The sequence below is a fragment of the Coccinella septempunctata genome, chromosome 3, assembly GCF_907165205.1.
Source record: "Coccinella septempunctata chromosome 3, icCocSept1.1, whole genome shotgun sequence".
Lineage (NCBI taxonomy): Eukaryota > Metazoa > Arthropoda > Insecta > Coleoptera > Coccinellidae > Coccinella > Coccinella septempunctata.
This window is the reverse complement of record NC_058191.1, coordinates 13,153,563-13,176,332: the sequence shown is the minus strand read 5'-3', so window position 1 is coordinate 13,176,332 and position 22,770 is coordinate 13,153,563. Positions and strand designations below refer to the sequence as shown.

The 22,770-nt window shown below is 33.6% G+C and overlaps 3 protein-coding genes across 11 annotated transcripts in view; 2 read left to right on the top strand and 1 right to left on the bottom strand.

The window, feature by feature from the left end:
• The first annotated feature begins 1,237 nt into the window (after positions 1–1,237).
• On the top strand, positions 1,238–7,490 carry LOC123309621. Its single transcript, XM_044892821.1, has 3 exons — positions 1,238–1,455; positions 6,211–7,235; positions 7,472–7,490. Exons 2-3 carry the CDS (start codon positions 6,229–6,231, stop codon positions 7,488–7,490), a joined length of 1,026 nt encoding a protein of 341 aa, XP_044748756.1. The 5' UTR covers positions 1,238–1,455; positions 6,211–6,228.
• A 7,322-nt stretch (positions 7,491–14,812) lies between these two features.
• Positions 14,813–15,561, top strand: LOC123309301 (mitochondrial inner membrane protease subunit 1). The gene is made up of 2 exons (XM_044892348.1): positions 14,813–15,015; positions 15,067–15,561. The coding sequence occupies exons 1-2, from the start codon at positions 14,914–14,916 to the stop codon at positions 15,409–15,411; spliced, it is 447 nt and encodes a 148-aa protein (XP_044748283.1). The 5' UTR covers positions 14,813–14,913; the 3' UTR covers positions 15,412–15,561.
• LOC123309299 (protein tramtrack, beta isoform-like) overlaps positions 15,351–22,770 on the bottom strand; it is a 54,951-nt gene continuing 47,531 nt past the window's right edge. For all 9 annotated transcript variants that reach the window (XM_044892339.1, XM_044892341.1, XM_044892340.1 and 6 more), the window contains one exon: positions 15,351–15,710. In XM_044892339.1, coding sequence (XP_044748274.1) covers positions 15,571–15,710 — 140 coding nt within the window. In that variant the 3' untranslated portion in view covers positions 15,351–15,570. The remainder of the gene's footprint in view (positions 15,711–22,770) is intronic.

Below are 22,770 nucleotides of genomic sequence, written 5' to 3'. Positions count from 1 at the left end.
GGTTCCACAAAGTTTCGAATGCAGAAGTCTTGCAGCGCGCGAGTTGTACAACAATTGAGACTCAAGTAACGAGGGCCCGACTCAGATGGAGCGGCCACATTCTGAGGATGCAAGACACAAGACTCCCCAAAATAGCTCTATACGGCGAACTCACTGAGGGAGCCCGGAAACCAGGAGGCCAGTATAAGCGGTTTAAGGATACACTACATCAATCCCTAAAATCAGTTAATGCTAATCATAACTGGGAACAACTAGCGTTAGACAGGTCACAGTGGAGGTCTTTGGTCCACAGTTATAATGGAGAATCGAGAAGGATACAGCGGCGGCCAGATCTGGTTGGAGACTATCCATGCCCTGAGTGTGGAAGGATCTGCAGGTCACGGTTGGGTCTCTTTAGTCACAGGAGGGCACACAATCGCAACTAGCACTAAGAAGTTACAAGTCTGTTCCAATTTTTTTTTTTTTTTTTCTTCTTCTTTTTGTAGATTTATTTCCGGTAACGGGATACAGCAATGAATGAATGAATGAATTTACATTTATCCTTTATTGCGAACTTTGCTTTTAGCAAACCGTTTTTGGCGATCCCTTGAGGTTCATGTTTTTTCTGATATGCCTCACCATCTCATAGTGTCACGGGCCGCCACTGTCGACTTATCGTAGTTGCTACACAAGCAGAATTGATGTATATTGTTGTATACAAAAAATCCCATTATTGTTACTAAAAATAACTTTGCTGAATAAGCAATATTAAAATAATATAAAAGAGACTTCCTCAAACTGCGAAGCAGTTCCGCCCAGACTGTCGTATAGAACGTTAGTTCCGCTTAAGTAATCATACCACACGTATCGCATATTGTAATTCATACGTATAGTAGCTCTAAGTACCAGTTAAGTGTAAAAGTGACCTGTAACCATAACCAGTAAATAAATCAAGTTAAGTTAAGTGCACAGTTTCAATTCCAACGACCATTCGACGAGTTTTGGTGTCTTCTCTAAAAAGCCACCTGGTGTCAGAAGAACCTTTTTAAAAACCCAAAAGTTCGCATCAGGAATACGACACGAATTTTTGGTGTCAGAAGTGGGATTAATCAAAAAGAAAGTTGATCAGGGATTAACCACAAAGTTGATCACCCAGAGGTACCCAACAACCCCAAGAGGGACAACAAAACAAAACCAACCCCAAGAGGGACAACAAATAATCAGCCCACAAAGGGACAACAAGGGATCGCCGGATAGGGATCACCTCAACGCAACAAGGGGTCACCAGAAAAAGGGACCACCACAATTCAACAAGGGATCGCCAGAAAGGGATCACCAAAGAATCAATCCAAGGGTAACCTAGAGCCAGAGCCAAAGCCAGAGCCAGAGGGATCAACACCAATCAACCAGAACTTCCGGACGCAAAGTCAGAGGAGCACCTCGACGGAAGGCCCCACCCAAACACCGCAACCAAAAGTGAGTCAAATTTTTGAAACTTTGTAAAGTATATAAAAACTGCACAAAATGTCTTTCAAAGGAGAAAAACCAGGCACCGCGAATGATAATCTAAGTGACGACGAACCATTTGAAGAATTACCATTAACTGTTCTATTCAAATTCATAAAAACATTCAATGGCGACAGGACGGAACTCAACACTTTTATAACAAATGTGAATTCAGCATTTTCATTGGCTCAACCAAATCAAATTCCAAGTCTTTTTCTATTCGTAGTATCACAATTATCCACAAATGTCATAAATGAAATCGATATTGATGAAATAAGTGATTGGACAACCCCAAAAACCAAACTGAAAACGTATTACAGTCAAACAAAGCATGTCGCACAAAGCCATGAAGAACTAGAAACACTTCGTCAATATTCGAATGAGGGAATTACCGATTTCTTCAAAAGAGTCGAAAAAATCAAAAATGAATGTATCCAAGCTGAATATCTATCTTCCGAACTAGACGAATTCACCGCGATTAAGAAATCAATTCAAAGAACTGCATTGAGAAGATTTATCATTCATTGCAAACCGGAAATATCTCAAATGTTAAGAGCTCGAGATATCGACAATTTGAACGAAGCTTATAATATGGCCCTTCAAGAAGAAAAAATTCTCAATTATACAAAAAATAAATCGAATAGTTCAACCGGACTTTACTGTTCTTATTGTAAAATGAAAAACCACAACACACAAAATTGTCGCAAAAAACCAAGGTCTAATAATTCCAACCATCAATCAAGTCGGAACTCTTATCGTAACAACAACAATTCTCAGCCAGGAACCTCCAATAATACTCATAATGCAAATTCCAATCATAATCCTAATCAATTCAACCCAAATTTCAAGAGAATCTTTTGTACGTATTGTAAAATACCTGGACACGTTTATGAAAACTGTAGAAAGAGACAAAATCGAAATAATTATACTCAAAATCCCAAAGTCAATAAAGTAGAAAAGGATTCTTTAAACTCGAAAGGTCAAACTCTGTCGAATGTCCCAGAGTTGGACCATGGCCAGCATATGGAGGCATTCGAATAAATCATTACGGAGCAGAACTCCAAATAATTTCATTCAATGTCGAAAATTCACCAAACAAAAAGATAAAATTTCTAATAGACAGTGGAGCAGCAATGTCTTTAGTGAAACACGATTCATTAATTCCTAATATCACAAAATTAAATCGTGAAAATGTTGTTTCATTCAACGGAATAAATCCAAACCAACCAATTTTATCCTTAGGCACAGTCGACCTCGAACTTAAATTCGAAAATTTCACTTTTCCCATAATGACTCAAGTAGTTGTAAGTCATGAAGTTCGTTTTGAAAATTATGATGGAATTTTAGGTGTTGACTTTTTACAGAAAAACAACGCAGTACTTGATTATAATAAGAAAGCTTTAATCATCAACGACATAATTATTCCCTTTGAAAACAAGAGTCCTCAGAAAATAATCTTACAACCACGCAGTGAAACGATCGTTGAAGTTAACCTAATTAATAATTTATCTGAAGGTGTGATTAAAAACCGCGAAATCGACGATGGTATACTCATTCCGAACGCACTCGTGAAGAACAATAAACAAAAGGCTTATCTACCCATTCTGAATCTGAGAGACAGTACCGTAACGATTGATACTGACAAATTGAAATTCGAACTAGAAGAAATAATTCCTGATGTAATGATTAATTTCACCGAGCAAATGACGCCGAATGAAAGGAAGCACTTGTTATTTGAAAACCTACGTACCGATCATTTGAATTCAGAAGAAAAACAATCCTTATTGCAAATTTGTAATCATTATTCAGACTTATTCCATCTACCTGGAGATTTTCTTACCTCAACAAAAACTTTGAAACATAAAATTCCTACGACAACTCAAGTTCCAATTTCCACAAAAATTTATAGATATCCCAAAATTCACGAAGAAGAAGTGAAAACGCAAATAAATAAAATGCTTGAACAAGACATAATTCAAAATTCACATTCACCCTACTCCAGCACAGTTTGGGTTGTACCCAAAAAAGCAGACGCTTCAGGAATCAAAAAGTGGAGATTAGTGATAGATTATCGGAAACTCAATGAAATAACTGTTGGAGATAATTATCCATTACCTAATATTGAAACAATTTTGGATCAGTTAGGAAACTCAATTTATTTTTCAACATTAGATCTAGCCTCAGGTTTTCATCAAATCGAAATGGACGAAAAAGATAAAGAAAAAACTGCATTCAGTACTCCTTCAGGACATTTTGAATTTAACAGAATGCCATTTGGATTAAAATCAGCGCCCAATACTTTTGCACGACTAATGAATATTGTTCTATCGGGACTCCAAGGAATTGTTTGTTTTTGTTATTTAGATGACATTGTTGTATATGGCTCTTCTTTACAAGACCATAACGAAAAATTAAGGAAAGTATTTGATCAATTGAGAATACATAATTTGAAACTGCAACCAGACAAATGTGAATTCTTGAAAAAAGAAATTACTTATCTTGGTCATATCATAACGGATAAAGGTGTAAAACCAGACCCAAAAAAAGTCGAAGCTATTAAGAATTTAAAGGAACCAACCAACGCAAAAATGATTAAAAGTTTCTTAGGATTTGTTGGATATTATCGAAAATTCATTAAAGATTTTTCAGCAATTGCGAAACCTCTTACATCATTATTGAGAAAAGATCAAAAATTTGATTGGGGAGAATCACAACAGAAAGCTTTTTCTGAACTGAAGAACATAATAACAACCGATTCATTATTAATTTACCCAGATTTTTCTAAACCATTTATTTTAACAACAGACGCATCAAATGAAGCTATAGGCTCAGTTCTTTCGCAAGGAAAACATGGAAAAGATTTACCAATTGCCTATTATTCAAGAACATTATCAAATACGGAAAAAAATTATTCAACCACTGAAAAAGAACTATTAGCAATCGTTGACTCTTGCAAACATTTCAGACCATATTTATTTGGAACCAGTAATATTCAAATCTATACGGACCATAAACCTTTAATTTATCTAAAAAATTGTTCGGATCCTTCAGGACGATTAGCACGATGGCAAACATTATTAATGGATTACAATTTCGAAATAAAATACAAAAAGGGTAAAGAAAATAAAAACGCTGACTTTTTAAGTAGAATTCCAGATTATAATGTGAACTCTATTGAGGAGAGGTGTGACGAAACAGAAAATTTCACATTCAATGATTTTAAACGTTTTCATCAGATGAACTTGAATATTCCAGAACCAAAAATGATAAAGAAACCTCTAAATAGAATTCGTAATTTAGTAATTCCATTTTCAACAGACAAATCAGAAAGAAATGAATACTCCGATTACGTGTACAAACATTTTTCGAATATAATTCCTCAAAATAATCGAATTGCAGAAGTAAGTCTCAAAAAACTACCTGAACAAATAATCTATGTGATATTCATCAAAGATGACGTCACAGAATCCACAACATACGAAACATTATTTGAAACCCTATATAACTTGAAAGCCTTATTAAAATTCAACAATTGTTCTAAGTTTGTCATAACTGATATTCCCAAGAATAATGACTTGATCAGAAAATATACTTTCAACAGCCTTCTATTCTACTTATTCCGTGATTTCAAATATAACATATTAGAAGAAGATAGAATGCCAATAACAGACAAAAATATGATCAAACAAATATTATTTGACTATCATGATTCACCATTATCAGGACATCAAGGATTTGAAAGAACGTATCATAAAATCAAGGAAAATTTTTATTGGGATAATATGAAAGAAGATATAAGAAATTATATCAGAAATTGTCAAACATGTCAATTATCGAAAACCGATTTTAGAAATAATAAAAGCCCAATGCAAATAACGACAACCTCATCAAAATTTTGTGAACAAATTGCAATGGACATAGTTGGTCCTCTACCAGTAACTCAAAACGGCACCAGATTTATTCTCACTCTTCAAGATGATTTAACGAAATATATTCAATTATATGCAATGTCTAATCATGATTCAGAAAACGTAGCAATTCACTTTTTAAAATTCTGTACTAATTTTGGCTTCCCAGAAAAAATATTATCAGATCAAGGAGTTGAATTCACATCCAAGACATTGAAAGAATTGAATAGAATGCTAGGAATAAAACACAAATTAACCACTCCATATCACCCACAAACAAACGGATCACTCGAGAGAACTCATTTAACGTTAAAAGATTATTTGAGATGTTACGTAAACAAAGATCAAAATAATTGGGATGAATTTCTTAACTTAGCAGCATATTCCTATAACACGAACATACATAAAAGCACAGGAGTAACACCCTATGAATTAGTATTTGGACAAAAATCAAGATTACCTAACTCCATTCGAAAACCTTCTGAAAAACCTCATTACTCAGATTTAGCGAATTCAATTGCGAAAAAATTGAAAATTGCCAGAGATGCAGCAAAGGAAAACATACTAAAGTCGAAAGAAAAATGAAAAACTTATTATGACAAAACACATAATCGTTCTTACACATTCAGAGAAAATGATCTAGTAATAATTCAAGATTCAAGAGCAAAACAAACCAGTCAAAAATTATCCAAACATTTCAAAGGACCTTTTAAAATAATTCAAATTCATGATAATGAAACCGCCACTATTGAAATCGATAAAAACAAATTAAAAACTTATCACTTCAATCTACTGAAACCCTTTAATATAATTTCAGAAGACGAAAATTCCCAAAATGGACATAATCAAGATATTACCATTAACGACCCTTCTATTGATGACCCAGGGCCTAGCAACCGAATATAAAGTAACTCCAATTCCTTCATCCTCAGGAATCATATTTCATAACTTAGGCTTAGCAAAAATATCTAATGAACATTTCACTCTTTTATCCTATATTAATCTTACACATATAGAGGAGAAAGTACAAGTAATTAAAGATTTTTATTCAATAACACTCAGTACGTGTCACATCGCAATTAACGATCAATTGGCTAATGAATGTTTTAATCAAATGAAATATATTCAAAAAAAGTTGGAAACTATTCAAAAATCATTCAATATAATTACTCATAAAATCAATGTTATATCTAGAAGAAAACGAAGAGGATTAATGAATGCCGTTGGCACGGGAATTAAATGGTTATTTGGAAACCCAGACAGTGACGATGCACAATTTTATTCTGATTCCATAAACTCGTTAATTAATAATGAAAAACAAACCGAAGTTTTAATGCAACAGCAAGTTAATGTTATTTCCGATACCATAACAAATTTCAATAATTCACTCACTAGAATGAATGAAAATATTAATATTCTGAATAAAAATTTGAAAAGTTTCAATAAATTTCAACAAGATATGATAACTATTAAAAACAGTTTTGAAGTCGAAATAGGATTATCCAACCACATTATTTTACTTATCGAGATGACAGATGAGTTAACCAATCAGTTGAATGAATACGTGAATGATATTTCTCTTATTTCAAATAATATCATCAGTTACAATATTTTACCACCAGAAACTCTTTATTCCGAATTGCATAAAATTTCTACGAAGCAAGATCTCCCATTGCCATTGAGCGTTGAAAATATTTTCATCTTTTACAAATTGCTAGAAATGAAATCATTCATTAACAAAGGATTATTAGTATTATCGTTCAATGTTCCGATTGTTACTAAAGGAAAATATGAAATTTATGAAATATTATCAGCACCAGTGCCTCATCATGAAGATCCAATGTTATTTTCATATATTGAACCAAGTACACCTTATATTGTGATTTCGAGAGAAAAAACCAATTACTTTAATTTGAATACTTTAGATAAATGTTTCGAAACACTTCCAAATAATTATTTGTGCAGACATTTATATACTATGAGGAAGACAAACAACAATAATCAATGTGAAATAATATTATTCAATGAAAGAGTTGATGTTATTCCGAAAACTTGCAAAATCCATAATTTCATTGCAGAACTAGAAATTTGGCATAAATTAAGAAATAATCAATGGTTTTATAGTTTATCTTATCCAACACAACTATCAATTGTGTGCGATGATAAATCCACAAGAGTTGAACAAATCTCTCAAATAGGCTTATTTGAATTAAATCCAAAGTGTAAAGCATTTACAAAAACAGTAATTCTAGAAGTTCAAGGACAAATTGGCATAAGTGAACTGATGAATATTTTGCCATTCACAGATATTAATGAAGACGATTGTTGTAAAAACTCAAAGAAAAATCTCACACTAGAAGCAGTAAAACTAGAACCATTAAAATTGAGCAATTTAGATCTTAGAGAATTAAAATATGCCCAACATAAATTATCAGAATTCGATGAACAATTGCAGAACCAATTGAATAAACCATTTATAATTAAACATACGAATTGGTTCACAACCATATTGTTGATAATTGCTTTTATGATAATTTCCATTATAATTTACAAATGTTTGAAATGCTTCAAATTCATAGACTTATTCAGAAAATGTTGCAAATCAGATAGCAGCAATGAAAGATGCCTTCCTTGTCTCCAAATATTTAATAATTGTAGTCAAAAACCCACTCATGAATTCAGTGTTTCATTTAAAAACGATAAATTTGAATCAACTGAATCCGATTTAAATGATGAGAGTCAATCACTAAAATCATTAAGAAGATCACAAAGACTCAAGAACATAAAAATATCAAGAAATTAATTCAGTACTTGACTCTATGAATATTTTGTATTGTATAAATTCAATCTTCATCATTCCATATTTACAAATTTTTGTTAAATTAAGAAAGCACAAAAATTTTAAATACCCCCAGAGGTGTTGTATACAAAAAATCCCATTATTGTTACTAAAAATAACTTTGCTGAATAAGCAATATTAAAATAATATAAAAGAGACTTCCTCAAACTGCGAAGCAGTTCCGCCCAGACTGTCGTATAGAACGTTAGTTCCGCTTAAGTAATCATACCACACGTATCGCATATTGTAATTCATACGTATAGTAGCTCTAAGTACCAGTTAAGTGTAAAAGTGACCTGTAACCATAACCAGTAAATAAATCAAGTTAAGTTAAGTGCACAGTTTCAATTCCAACGACCATTCGACGAGTTTTGGTGTCTTCTCTAAAAAGCCACCTGGTGTCAGAAGAACCTTTTTAAAAACCCAAAAGTTCGCAGCAGGAATATACGACAATATACCAAATGTTCACCTTATATACTCCGAACTTTTTCTTCTCCTTCGTTTCTCAAACTTTTGGAAACCTTATAGATATATATTATTACCTCTCCTCAATGAAATGATTTCTTAAGAAGGCCCACATTGGAGAATTACTGAATAGGTATAATTGACTATTAATTCCTAATGATACGTTACGCACACAATGTTAGGTTAATTGTGTTCAAATTCAGAAAAATATAATATGGAAAATAGGTATAATCAAAACCTATGGCAATAATTTGAATGAAAAAACTGAAAATATATTTTTTAGTAATTATAAAATCCCAATTCAAATTCACCAATTATTCCAGGAATTTAATAGTGTACTGTCCGTTTGCGCGCTTATCAGACTACGCAAAAAAAACAATAGTTTGGGACGAATATTTAATTTATCATAAGTGATCTTGTGATAGGGTGAATGAAATAAACGATTGGAGGATTTTATTGAACTAATGGTCTAATTAGATAGGGAGGTTTTCATTATGGATAGTTTGCTGAGGATAGAATTTTTGAGTTTTTATATCATTTCCTAGTTCATGATTCTTCCAAACGAATTTTAATTTTAAATCTTTCAATAGATTACCTCCTATAACACCATCATATTGTGTATGGAATTTATAGATAACAAACGGATATGAGTTATCGAGGCCAAATGAATTAAGAGGAAAAGCGACTTTGTATTTACTATGATCTTTACCTACAGTCGTTCTGAAATATGAGTGTTCATCATAAATATTTTCAGGGAATACACTGTAAGCTACAGCTGGATCAATTATACTCATAGAGCTACCACTATCGATCAATAGCTTACAAGGTGGATCTTCTAATTTAATGTATGGTAATGATGCCAAATGTTCTTTCGTAAAATTCAAATCGTGGGATGCTTGAAGGCTAATGTTTGAACATTTTTATCTTCTTGTTCGTTGGTATCAACTTCGTTTTCACAGCCTTTTTCGTCATGATATTCAAATTCTTGATCTGCTTCAAATTCTTCGATTTCAAAATTTTCCGTATTAGTTAGCTCCTCGGATATAAACTGTGGAGGTCCGGTTTTCCTGAAATATTGCCTGATATTCGGAGGCTCTTGGCGAATTTGACTACTAGCTGGTCTTTTAGTAGGATAATTTCTCGTTCTGATTGACATAGGTTCCGGTTTTGGTTGATTTACTTGTTGATTTGGGTTTGGTTTGAACACATCTCGCGGTTTTCCGAAAACTGTTAGTTGCGAATTTCGGCTGCGGTATTTTATTGAATTTCAATGGTATCGATTGAGATGGGAATTCTCTTCTAGTCGAAGGGCGTTGATTATAATTTTAACTACTATTTTGTCTTTCGTTTGATATAAGGTTTGGAGAATAAATTGTAGTCTTTGGAATCGTTGGTGAATAGAGTTGTTGCCTCTTTATTTCTCTATTCTCTAATAGTTTGCAGGTATCATCAAATGATTTTGGTTGTAGGTCTAATAGATTTCTGGAATTTTCGTCTACATTATTGTATAAAACCGTGTTTCCAATTTTGTCTGATAAATTTCGGCAGACATCAATTTCTAGAGGGGATAATACTTGTAGTTGAATTTGGTAATCATATTGTAATATAATTGTTTTCACCCTTTCGATGAAATCTGATGGAGATTCTTTGGGTTTCCTTTTCAAATATTGATACTCGCTTTGTAGAACATCAAAATTAATTTTGAACCCGAATTTATTATTCAATACGTGTTTCAATTCTCACCATGAATTGCATGATGGTCCGGAATGAACTATATTGTTTTCGCTTGTTCAACTAACTTTGATTTTATAGTTGCAAAACAATATCGGTTAATCAGTTCATTATTTATGGTTCCGAATCGACTCATAAAATTATCTACTTCTAACAGGAAAGTTTGTAACTCGTTAGGGTTAACATTAAATCTAGGTAATAATTCTCCAAAGCATTTGACTGTATTGAGATCTCTTACAACACAATTTTCATTGGAAGAGGTCATTTTCGAATTTTTCTTGGTATTAACCGAAGTATTAATTTTAAGTGAATCAAATTGTTCAATTAACGACTTAATGATTGAAGATTATACTGAAGGGAAAAAAATGTTCAATGAATAAATATAAATGTGGTCCTTATCTTTTGGTCCAGGGATAGGAAAAAACTGGGATTATTATAACAGCCTAACTTACTTGTCTTCAGTTTTAAATCTCGTGTCTGGGATACTACTTATCCAAACTCCTAAGGGTGATATTTGAGGGTAACCAGGTAAGGTTGATTCTCCTTTTCTTTTCAGTAATTCAGCAACGCTTCTTGATTGAATCGGTCACACCAGTGGGGCTGGAGATTTTGCTTCTAGTGCTCGGTTGTTCTGTTGAAAGTAACGTCGCAACAACACAAATCTCTGTTCTTGGATTTTTACCCAAAGAATTGAAATTTACGTGTACACCTGCTTTCCTTTGGGATACACTAGTAAAATCCCATCCTCGTCGCCAATTATATTTTTACGCTCACTTTTTCACTTCACTTAAAAAAAAAAACAACTTTATTTTTCGAAGCAAGTTTAATTCAAGAAGGACTGAATTATAATGAATCACAAATAACTACATTTCTACTAGAGGAAAGCGAAAACTGCTATTCCTCGAACTCTATCCCAGGTTATTTACATTGCTCTGAGGAATGCTTATGCCTATTTCCCATAACAATATATATGTTACGGCTAAAGATAGGTGTGAGCATAAACTTAAGATTAGCCGGCTAAACTTAGGTTTATATTCGAGGACCGGCTAAAGTTCGATAAAATATTCATTTGCGTCAGGGAATTTCATCTTTAGCCGGCTAGTGTGCACATTACCCAAAACGGAACGGCTAAAAAATATGCAAAAGAGCATCGAATGCTATTGTATTGGGGTTGTGTTACATAACGCAGTTCAACATTCAATGAGTTATTTCTATCTGTTTAGGAGATTAATGCTCTTCAAATCGAGCCTAAGTTTTTTAAAATCAATTCACATACAGAAGTTAGATATACAGTTTTCCACAGGACAAAATATATAGGAACGTGGATAGTCAATTGCCCTGTGAAAAACCAGAATATATGACCTCAAAAGGAAATGAAATATTAGACCACCATACAATAATTGAGTTTATGGAAAAATGTTCTACGAAATAGAAACGATAGTTTCTATAGGGTGTTTCATTGGTAAATGAACATACAGTAACCTGAGCTAAAGCTACCCTAGCCGAGTCCAAAAAACTCATATATGATAGGTCTAATCAATTCCACATCCGAGATACAGGGTGCTTCATGTATTCATCTAAAATTTCATTTTCTCATAACTTTTGAACCAACCAGTATAGTCGGTTGATATTCGGAATATATAATTCACTTGCACAAGTCGATAGATTCACATTTAAATTTCCAAAAAATTCCAGGTCGTAATTGAAAAATATGGGACATCTTCCAAGCTGTGATTCAACATCCTGTACTGTCTATCAAAATTTTTGTATTTGATGGAGATATTTGAGAACAGCAGAAAATTTTCAATGAGATTCAGTGGATTTCATTGTCCCGCACGTCATTTTGCACAAAGGAAACTCCAGGGAAAGCGAAGTGAGAAATGTTTTCTTTGCTTATTTTGGTCACAAATCGTTCATAAAAATCGATTAATTGGACCACACGTCCTACCAAGACGTCTTACGGGTGATCTTTACTTAGATTTCCTCCAAAATCATCTTCCTGTATTACTAGAAGGTACGGATATTGCAAGAATGCGTTTTAAGCATGATGGAGCTCCACCCCATTCCAGAGTAATGGTCAGACATTTTTTGGATCAGAACTTTCCAAATGTGTGGATAGGAAGAGCCTGGCCCGCTAGATCACCAGATTTCAATTCGGTTGATTATTTTATTTGGGGTTATTTAAAAAGTTCAGTATACACATCTGAAATAGGAAGTGGGGTGATTCTCATGCAACGTATCGAATTCGCCTGCAAAGAATTACACAATAATCCAGACATGATAGAAAAAAGTATCAGACATATTTTGAAGAGGGCAAGAATGTGTACCAATTGCGCAAAACGGTGGTAATTTCGAGCACCTTATTCAATTTACGTTAAGTTTTTATGATTCTTTATTTATTTATTCATCGTTGTTGTCTTCGAATAAATTTTTCTTAATCAGTCATGTTTTTCTGGTAATAACTTGATGTGATTTCTCAGAATATTGTGAAATACGAATGTGCAATAATAGTGGGAGAAAAAAGCCAATTTGATCAAAATGTACGATTTTTCTGAAGATTAGAGGAATTCCAATATTCAATTTTATCTTTCCCTGGATTTTCCTTTGAGCAAATTGACGTGCGGGACAATGAAACCTACTGAATTTCATTGAAAATTTTCTGCTCTTTCCAAATATCTCAATCAAATTTCAAATTTTAATTTACAAGGTGTTGAATTCCAGCTTGGAAGAAGTTCCATATTTTCCAATACGGACCTGGAATTATTTGTAAATTTAAATGTTAATCTATCGAACTGTGTAAGTGAATATTATATATTCCAAATATCAACCGACTATACTGGTTAGTTCAAAAGTTATGAGAAATTCAAATTTTAGGTGAATACATGAAGCACCATGTATCTCGGTTATGGAATTGATTAGACCTATATCTAATACGGGTTTTTTTGGACTCGCCTAGGGTTTAGGGTAGCCTGGGTAGCTCTAGCTCAGGTTACTGTATGTTCATTTACCAATGAAACACCCTGTATATTGTTGCAATTTCTTTCCAATCTCAATATTTTTGCAGAAACGAACAAAAAAAAACTATGAACATGAAAATAGTTGAAGACAATTTTTCTAGCTGATTTTGTTAAATATTTCTTCCCAAGTCATTGAACATACGGATTTCAAAATACGACCTGTCGCCACCCTTGAATCCCGGAGGATTCAAGTGGGGTTATCGTAAGGCCTATCAGCGAAATAGTCCAGTTAGCTACAAAAGACAAGAATGTATACTGCTACTTATATTTGACTTTGGTATTTTGATGAAGAAGTTCGCGGCACCATTCTTGTCTTCAATTTTTCCTTTTGCTCATTCAATTCCCTTGCAAAATATGAATAATAACAAGATGAAAAATAACCATTAACTCTACAGCTTTCCCTCACACTCAAAATAGCATGTTCGTCTCGAATTTTGTCATTAGGCGTTTACATTATTAGATTCGCTAATAAGAAAGGGTTGATACACATTAGAAACAAATATATGTTCATTCTCAACTTATCAACTGCTTAATGCTTTTCTACTTTTAAAAATATGTGAGATTCATACAAAAATGCATTGCATTAATAGTTTGATTATATTACTATTTCTTTACATTTTTTTAATTGCAGAAAATTTGAGCACTTCAAGCCTTGCCAATACTTTTCTTTTTTGCTATTAGCTTCTACATTTTTAGCCGATGGCTATATACTCAAGTTTAGCCGGCTAAGGATAGAAAAAATTTACATTAGCAAATACCCGAAGCTAAACCTAAGTTTAGCCGGCTAATCTTAAGTTTATGTTTACACCTATCTTTAGCCGTAACATATACAATAGAATATTTGATTTGGCATCACTGAATTGTTACCTTACCTCTTGTTGAAAAAATCAATATGTATTATATAATGTGTAATAAAATAGAATCATTATATTCGTTGAGTATCATTTCTGAAATCAAAGTTTACCAGTGGGAAACATCACTGAAGATTGATAACGAACTGTAATTGGCATAACAGTTTATTATCAATGAAGGTTTTAATTCAAATTGTTGAATTGTGATTTGAGGCGTCAAAATGGGAATTCAAAAAGAGCAATACGCCCCCTGGGGTCAACTTTCGTAACGAGTTAGTTAAGATCTACTGCCGATGAGAGCGCTTCAATCATGCTTGATTTACTTCACCACTGAGTCGGCACTCTTTTCCTTCTTTCTCTATGCACTCTACGAACAATCCTATAATAACTGATTGCATTGAAATAAATTATATTTCAAGAATGGTATCATTGTTTTTAGGTCCAAAACCATAGAGGATATGTCCTTGTCCAAAACCATAGACCTAATAAAAGTATTATTAGGTCTATGTCGAAAACTATCGAAACGAACATAACCTAACTTTTTAAGTATCTGTGATTTCAAATGGATAGAATAACAATAATAAGAATAATGAGTATGAGGTGAGATAAGGAGAAATATGGAAAAGCTTTTTTGGAAACTTGCAAATTCTACTAGATTGTTCATACAATACGGCTGTGTGGTCCACTGTTTTTTTCAATATGTAGGAGATCTAGTCCTTGTTAGTATTGCATATTTCACATCCATTCTGCCCTCAACACAGTTTTTTCAGTGTTCGGGACCATCTATGGAACCTACGATATTTACAGATGATATAATTATCACTGAACATATAACACCCAGGTTTCAGCAAATTCAGAAAGGAGATATTGTTATCGCTAAGTGCCCTCACAATCCTCTTCAGAATATATGTAAACGAGTTAAAGGACTTCCTGGTGACAAGGTTTATATGGATTATGGAAGATCAGAAATTGTTCCAATTGGTCATATATGGTTAGAAGGTGATAATTCATCAAATTCAACCGACTCTAGAAACTACGGAGCAGTGCCCCAAGGTCTAATTAAAAGCAGAGTTTTATTGCGAGTTTATCCATTTTCGAATGTAAAAACATTTTAAAATTCATTCTTCAGTTACACAAGAATTCTACAAATTTGAACAATTCATGGTGTTATAAAACTTCATATATCAATCCAATAACTTAAATCGAATAAAATATAAATAAAATTGAACTGTACAAATTAGACAATAAAAAAATATTAATTATAACTAATTGATTCAAAAAATTCCATTATGCATTTTTTGCCTCAATATCTCATTCTCTTTACTGGCAGCTTCATAATATGAATCTTTCTTGACATTTGGCAAATCTTTCCACATCTTGCTGAGCCTCAAGGATATTTGCTTGACGTTTTCATCTGAAAATAACAAAATTATGCTATACTTCATTATGGAATGATGCTCAACTGAACCATTGAATAAGTGGGAAAAAAATTCAGTCCATATCCCTATATTATTATCTTCAATGATGCAAAGCATTTCAATAAAGTCGATAATCTCATAAAGGTAGTGATTATTACATTATAGTAATCTTGTTGAGCGGTAAAGTGTATACTCCATTCACTTTTATTTTAGCACTCAGTTGTGTTGAAATTATATGTAAATTTAAGTCAGGTAAGGTAAGGTAAACCCCCAATCTGAGTGTAAATTTAAGTTGAATGATTTTTCTACCAAGTGAAAGTCTCATGTTCTATGTTCTGCATTTTGTCAAGGAAAATGTATTTTTAGATTTTGAAAAGTGTGAATGTGTCGAGTTAGTCAAAAAAAAGAAATATAATAAAGTCTGACTTGTTGAACAGAAGTTCTTTTTTACCAAATAGAAGACTTTAACAGGTTATGGGCCCAGAATACGCAGTTTAATCGGTAAAAATATAGTTCAAAATCTTGCCTGACGAATTTGAGAACTTCAAGTCGAAATTGGGAAGTACATTCTGAGGAAGAAGACGATGATGGGCTGCAATCCAAGGAAGAAGATGATGATGATCAACTCGTGAACACTGGAGAAAAGTTGAAAACATCGAAAAGAAATTTGAGGGATCGGTCATCTTTGCGAAAACCAAGACATCTTGAAGATTACACAATGTTGATAGAGGAGTTCGCAAACCAAGTTGCAGGTGATCCGGAGACCTATGAAGATGCCTTGCATAGCGACGATTCAGCAGAGTGGAGGAAAGCCATGGATCGTGAAATGTCCTCCCTGAAAGAGAATCAGACCTGGATTTTAACAGAAGTACCACCAGGTGCGGAGGTCATTCCATGCAACTGGGTCTTCCGACTAAAGAAAAATCCTGACGGCAGTATAAATAAGTACAAAGGTTGATTGGTCGTCAAGGGGTTCAACCAACGTCATGGAATTGACTGTGGACATGTGGACAACGGTATTCTTGCTTCAACAGACTCACGAGAGTTGGACATTTTTATTGGAGAGTTGGAATCAGAGTTTAGATTTATATCAAAGAATGCTGAATATTTTTTTAGGGCTTGAAATTGAACAAACGGAGAAGTTAATTAAAATAACACAGAAAACCTATGCAAAGAATATGTTAGAACGGTTCAATTCTTCAGGGTGTAAGGCGGTTTCGACACCAATACTCAAGAACACAGAATCTTTCATTCCAGGGAAAGCTGAGAAAGAAATAAAATTTCCCTACCGACAAGCAGTTGGAGCCCTTATGTATCTGAAGCTTGGAACGAGACCAGATTTGGCGTACAATGTAGGGTTTATTTCGAGAACAATTGAAAATCCAACTCATGAAGACGTAACCCGAGTCAAGAGAGTTTTCCGATACATTGCAGGGACCTTAGATCTAGGAATAGTCTATCAGAGCAATCCAGAAAAATGTTTTTTAGATGTTTACAGTGATGCAGATTTCGGAGGGTGCAGAACAACGGATCGCTCAAACTCAGGAGTCCTCGTTAGATACTCTGGTGAGGCGATTTCCTGGATGAGTCAACGACAGGCATTAGTCGCCACCTCAACAACGGAAGCTGAGATCATCGCAGCCAACGAGGGTGCAAAAGAAGCGATTTGACTGAGTAGACTCTTCAAAGCGATAACGAAACTGAACCAAGTTCCAATAATTCAAGTGGACAATTCTGCAGCAGTGAGACTAGCTCAGAATCCAGAGTTTCATCGTAGAACCATATCATACGTTACATCAGTTGTAGATTTCCAAAATATTAACCGAAGATGAAATGCATATGATGCAGTTGTTGGGAATGGGTATCTCCCGAAGGAATTAACAAATAATTACAAGAATGTTAAATTCTTCAACAAAAGTCATCTTGCATCAATGTAAGTAAAAGAAATTAAAGGAAGTTTCAAGTCAAGATGAACTTCACCTTTGAACAAAAATTTCACATGAATAAACAGGACAACTGGCGCGTATTTGTGGCTGTTCATCTTAATACATTGATATAATAATTAGGGATTTATTGGCACCTTAAGACATTTACAATGTATAGGACAAGTCAAATGAAAAATCAATTTTCGGGAACTTATTCTACGATGACATTCATCGAAAATCCTGTATTAAACTTTCCGCATTAATTCACTCAAACATAAAATTCTCAAATGCCACCACTTTTTTGGGTCTCCCAAAAGAAGGAAATTCTTTGTCATCCTCTTCATTCACAATCTTTCTGATTGTGGAAATATTCAGCTGAAATCTAACTCGTTTAGATTCATATGAAACATTATATTAATTCTCTTACATTGAATATATTCGCTACCGTCTGACCTACCTATTGTGGATTTTGGAATATCGGGGTATAACTATTTAAATGAGCGGATCTGAATTCTAAATAGCACTTCCTGAAACCCTGTCCCTTTTTTCAACCACTTTCGTCATTTTCGTAATAAAAATTAATATTAGTTGTGGCAACGGCGTTGTGACATTAACGACATTTCATGAGCGCCAACCTTACTCCGTCCAGGATAACAAAATTTCATTCCTAGATGTTTCAATAAAAAAGTTTTCGAATTATTTTGAAACGAGCGTATACCGAAAAAAGACACATACTAATAGATATTTGAATTTTTATTCCAATCACCAAGTAAGTGTCAAAAGAGGTATCATTAAAACACTTTATGATAGAGCTAATTCAATTTCATCTACACCCGAAATTAGAAATAATGAAGTTGACTTCATCAAACATTTTCTTAGGGATAATCAATACCCAAAAAATTTTATTGAAAAAACAATATTAAATTTAGAGAGGAAAATGACTAACCAAAATCGTAATAATGATCAGGAACAACCAACAAACCGTCAAGAACAACCAAATTTGTTGAATATATAATAATTCCTTATGTTAATGGCCTTTCAGAAAAAATTAGAAGAATCGGTTCGAAGTTCAACACACGAACTGTTTTTAAAACGCAAAATGAAGATCTATATTAACAAAAACTAAACCTTTGAACGAAAAACAAAAATCAAAAAGTTGTATTTACAACATACCCTGTATTTGTGGTAAAACTTATACAGGTGAAACGTCCAGACCTCTAGAAATAAGAAAACACGAACATAAAAATAATATTAAAAATAGAGAAATTAATCGATCACAAATTGCAGATCACATTTGTTCTAATACGGGAGAGACCACATGATGGATTGGGACAACACTAAAATTTTAATGACGGAACCAGACCATTTTAAAAGAAAAATTAAAGAGTCTACGTGTATTCTATTAGATCAAGATAATAATTTGGCAAATTGTTCGGTAGGAATAGATCATATTTGGATCAATTTACTAAAGAAGGAACTGTCATCCGGTTATTTCAAAATTAAATGAATCAATGTTTCTATGCAGTCTCTGTTTCTGTGTGATGACAATTAATGTCAAACAAAAGCCACAATTCAGAAGATTTTCAAAGATAGATTTTTCGTCTGATGAAGGAGTCTGATATAGACTCCGAAACGTTACAAAGAATTATAATTTCAACGTTATTTATTTTGAGTTCATTGTCAGGCAACAATTTTTTCTAGTTAATTTGCTCCTGACAAATTAGTGCAAGAATTTACGCAGGAGCAAATCGTTGATTTCATTTTTAATTGATTTTGTTTCAGAGATTGGGAGTGAAAACCCTAAAAAGTTTATGAAGAGTTACTCCGTCCTAGTTACAAAAACTTGAGAAAATTATTTCATGGCCAACCGACTGCTAAAATAAATGTGAATGGAGTATAGATAGAGAGAGATAGTTGAAAATTACTGAAAAATGGGTATTATTCCCTTGGCCACTGGCATAGCTTGCTCAAGTGGGGCCCTGTATCAGTGTTTGACAGGGGGGCCTTATCACAAACACAAATGAAGCATGAAAAAGTTTCACATGGACATTTATTTTCATGAATATGTAAAGTTAAGGGAATAACAGCATATATTCAAACGGAAAATCGAAATCTTATGGAGCGTCTCAAATCTTTACTTAGTTTGCGGAACGAAATGAATACAAGGTGTCCAGTTTTGACATTCATGTATTTAAGGGGTTGATTCTAGATGACAAAATATGAAAAAAAACTTCATATAAACTTAGGTCCTGAAACGCATTCCAAGGGCCCTAGAGCCTCTTTAACATGTCCTCTAAAATCCAATTAATTTACGATAGCTTTCTCAAAATTTGGGAGATTCAAATTAAATTCAGTACACAATGGTTCTTGGATGAACTGAATCGTCTGGTGATGATTAAACTTTATGATTATCATCAGTAGTACTTTTTTAGTAGTAATCATCTAATTGAAATAAATAAATAAACTCCTCAAACATAGTATAGGAAAAAAGTCACGGACTGCTTAGCTCTAAAAATATAATGATCAATATAACTGGCCATTCACGGTGAAGCCGAATGCATCGCGCCAAACAATCACATCGAGCCAAGTTTGCACAAGTCCAAAATGGAGGGACATGAGGAACTGAGTTATTTGTATCGTTTTCAATATGAAGCATGATGTTTGAATTGACAAATTTGATAAAGTTTTTTTAGAAGTGCAATTCTTAATATTTTGGTAAGAAAGGAAACAATTATTATGTCACTGTATATATCAAGGGCGGTTCTAGACTGAATTTCTAGGTGGGGGTGGTAATAATTGAATGAACAATTAAAATTGCAAATTAGGACTTCAAGTAACATCCTGTAGGTACCTCTAGGTAGCATTTGCAGTTCCATATTTATGACTTTTTTTCCTAAAATTGTCAACAAGGAATCTCTCCTTTTCATTTCATTGCTTCTTCTTAGTTTTTTCATAAATAAAATTAAAAAATCTAATTCGTTGTAGGCTCTTGGGGGCTCTAGGATCACCTTTCATATATACGAAGAAGAGAGAAGTACATTGCAGAAGGGACACTTATTTGACTGACTCACCACTTGATGTACTCTGGTATTAGAAAACAAAATTGGTTTAGAATTTTCAGGTGTGGAAGAAAGGTTAGAACCGGAGAAAGTTACATGACTATCCCCTTATAATAGCTTCTAAAAGAATAAATTGATTTTCTAAAAAGGACATCAAGGAAGCAAAAGTTGGGGGTTCCAAGGAGCTATAAACGTTTTCTTTATGTTTTTTCCCATTGTTTGCGCGTCTCCCAATATAATAGGGAAACAACATGACATACCAACCCCAAGTGTTGACAGGACGCTTGAGCACCTCAAGTGCTGTTAACGGTGTGCTGATGTCGGGAATTATTTACCTAATTTCGAAAGAAGATTCCTTTTTCATCGTTCTCATATCGAAAATCGCAGACAAATGAGATGAAACCAGGCGACGTTTGTTTTCATATCGATCTGCCAACTTTTTCCATGGAATAGCAGAACTCTCTTCAGTAATAGCGAAACTGCTGACGAGGCGATCTGCTAAACTTCAAATTATGCCATTTTGTGAAATTAGATATATTGGTTCAGTTTACAAACAGCGTAGTGAAAAGATCTAGAAGTATCTAGAATTTCCATTCATTGAAATTGCCCCCGTCTCTGTCTCGACTAGTCAATACCTGGGTGTGTTTGCTATTTCTCCCTATTGAAAGAATAGCTGGCGCTCGAGATTAAACCCTTGAAAACAAAATTCGATTACACGCTACAATTTGAAAACAAATGAATATAGAATAACATATGGATTTTTTTAAATTATTTCAACTTGTATAAAACACACCTGTAGAGTAAAAAGACGTTTTCCGAAACTAACTCGTTCCATTGAGGTCACGTGATGAATCTTCTCGGATCACAGACCCGGTTCTAAGTTCACGAACTTATAGTCCATTCAAGAATGATTGACATCTCGGGTGGTTGTGGAAAATCGAATTTAAGTTGGTAATAGCCCATAAGTTCAGATTTTGTGTTGCGGAATTAAGGTTGGTATTGTGAATAAACATTGATCTATAGACTTATTATATGTGAATCTATGCACTTACCGATGGTTATTTGAATTTTGTACAGCTGTTTATGTTCTTAATTTAATCGTACGAATTGAAAACATAGTTGTGTCAATTTTGAATGCTGATAAATATGGTGCAAATTTGAATATTTCTCATTTTCATATACTTTTTTAGGTTATATCAATATATTCCAGTTCTGTGACTGAAAGTACAGAAATTTTTAAAAATCTTTTGTGACCGAATATTTAGCTGCGCCTGGACTTTCAAGAGCTACTGGGATGTTAATCATTCTTGAATGGACTATATCACGTTAGGATTTGGAGGTAATAATCATGACTTTTCGTCATGTGGATGTGGGCAGATCTTCGACATCCCAATTGCGCACGCGCGAACAGTATCATCGGAGCATTTTGTTACCCAGATTGTGCAAAAGCCATATCTTCGGAATCGGATTTCGATTTATAGAATCTAATAATTTTATTGCCAATTGGGGAAATGTATCGCATTATACTCGTATGTACGCTTCTCCGAATTAATTTTTTCACGAAATCCTTTTGAAAATAAATAAAATAGTGTTAAGGAATTGTTGGATACACAAGTCCCTTGATGCTCCAGGAAAAAGCAAGAAATTCATAAAAACTTGAGTGTTTCGTCAATAATAGATCGTCAAAATGTAAAAGTTCTGGAAGTTTTCTTGGGAATTGGATCATCCTAGTATCTGCAGTTCCCCAGGACCTCAAAAAAACAATAACCAAGATTCTACCGAAATTAGGAGGGGTTGCTAGCTTGAGTGTTGTTTTCAAGAATAAATAAATAAATAACAAAATATTTGATGATTTTATTCCCAGTCAGTTTCTCTGAGTTCCTGTTAACATTTGGATTTTCTGATGCTTTGTTGAATTTTCTTATAATTTATAGTGTAACCTTCAAGTGATCAATATCAATATCTATTCATCAAAATTAGGAGCAAGAGGAAAATTGCAGCTATAGTGGCATTAGCTAATGAAACCACACATTTCACATTGAGCCGAATTCTCTTCTCTTTCCATAATTATT

What these genes read in the sequence shown, in the direction of transcription:
- LOC123309301 (XM_044892348.1), top strand. Translation starts at nt 14,914, where the DNA reads ATGGAAAAGCTTTTTTGGAAACTTGCAAATTCTACTAGATTGTTCATA. An exon ending in ATGTAGGAGATCTAGTCCTT is followed by an intron (nt 15,016 to 15,066) that starts GTTAGTATTGCA and finishes CAGTTTTTTCAG; the next exon opens with TGTTCGGGACCATCTATGGA.
- LOC123309621 (XM_044892821.1), top strand. Translation starts at nt 6,229, where the DNA reads ATGGACATAATCAAGATATTACCATTAACGACCCTTCTATTGATGACC.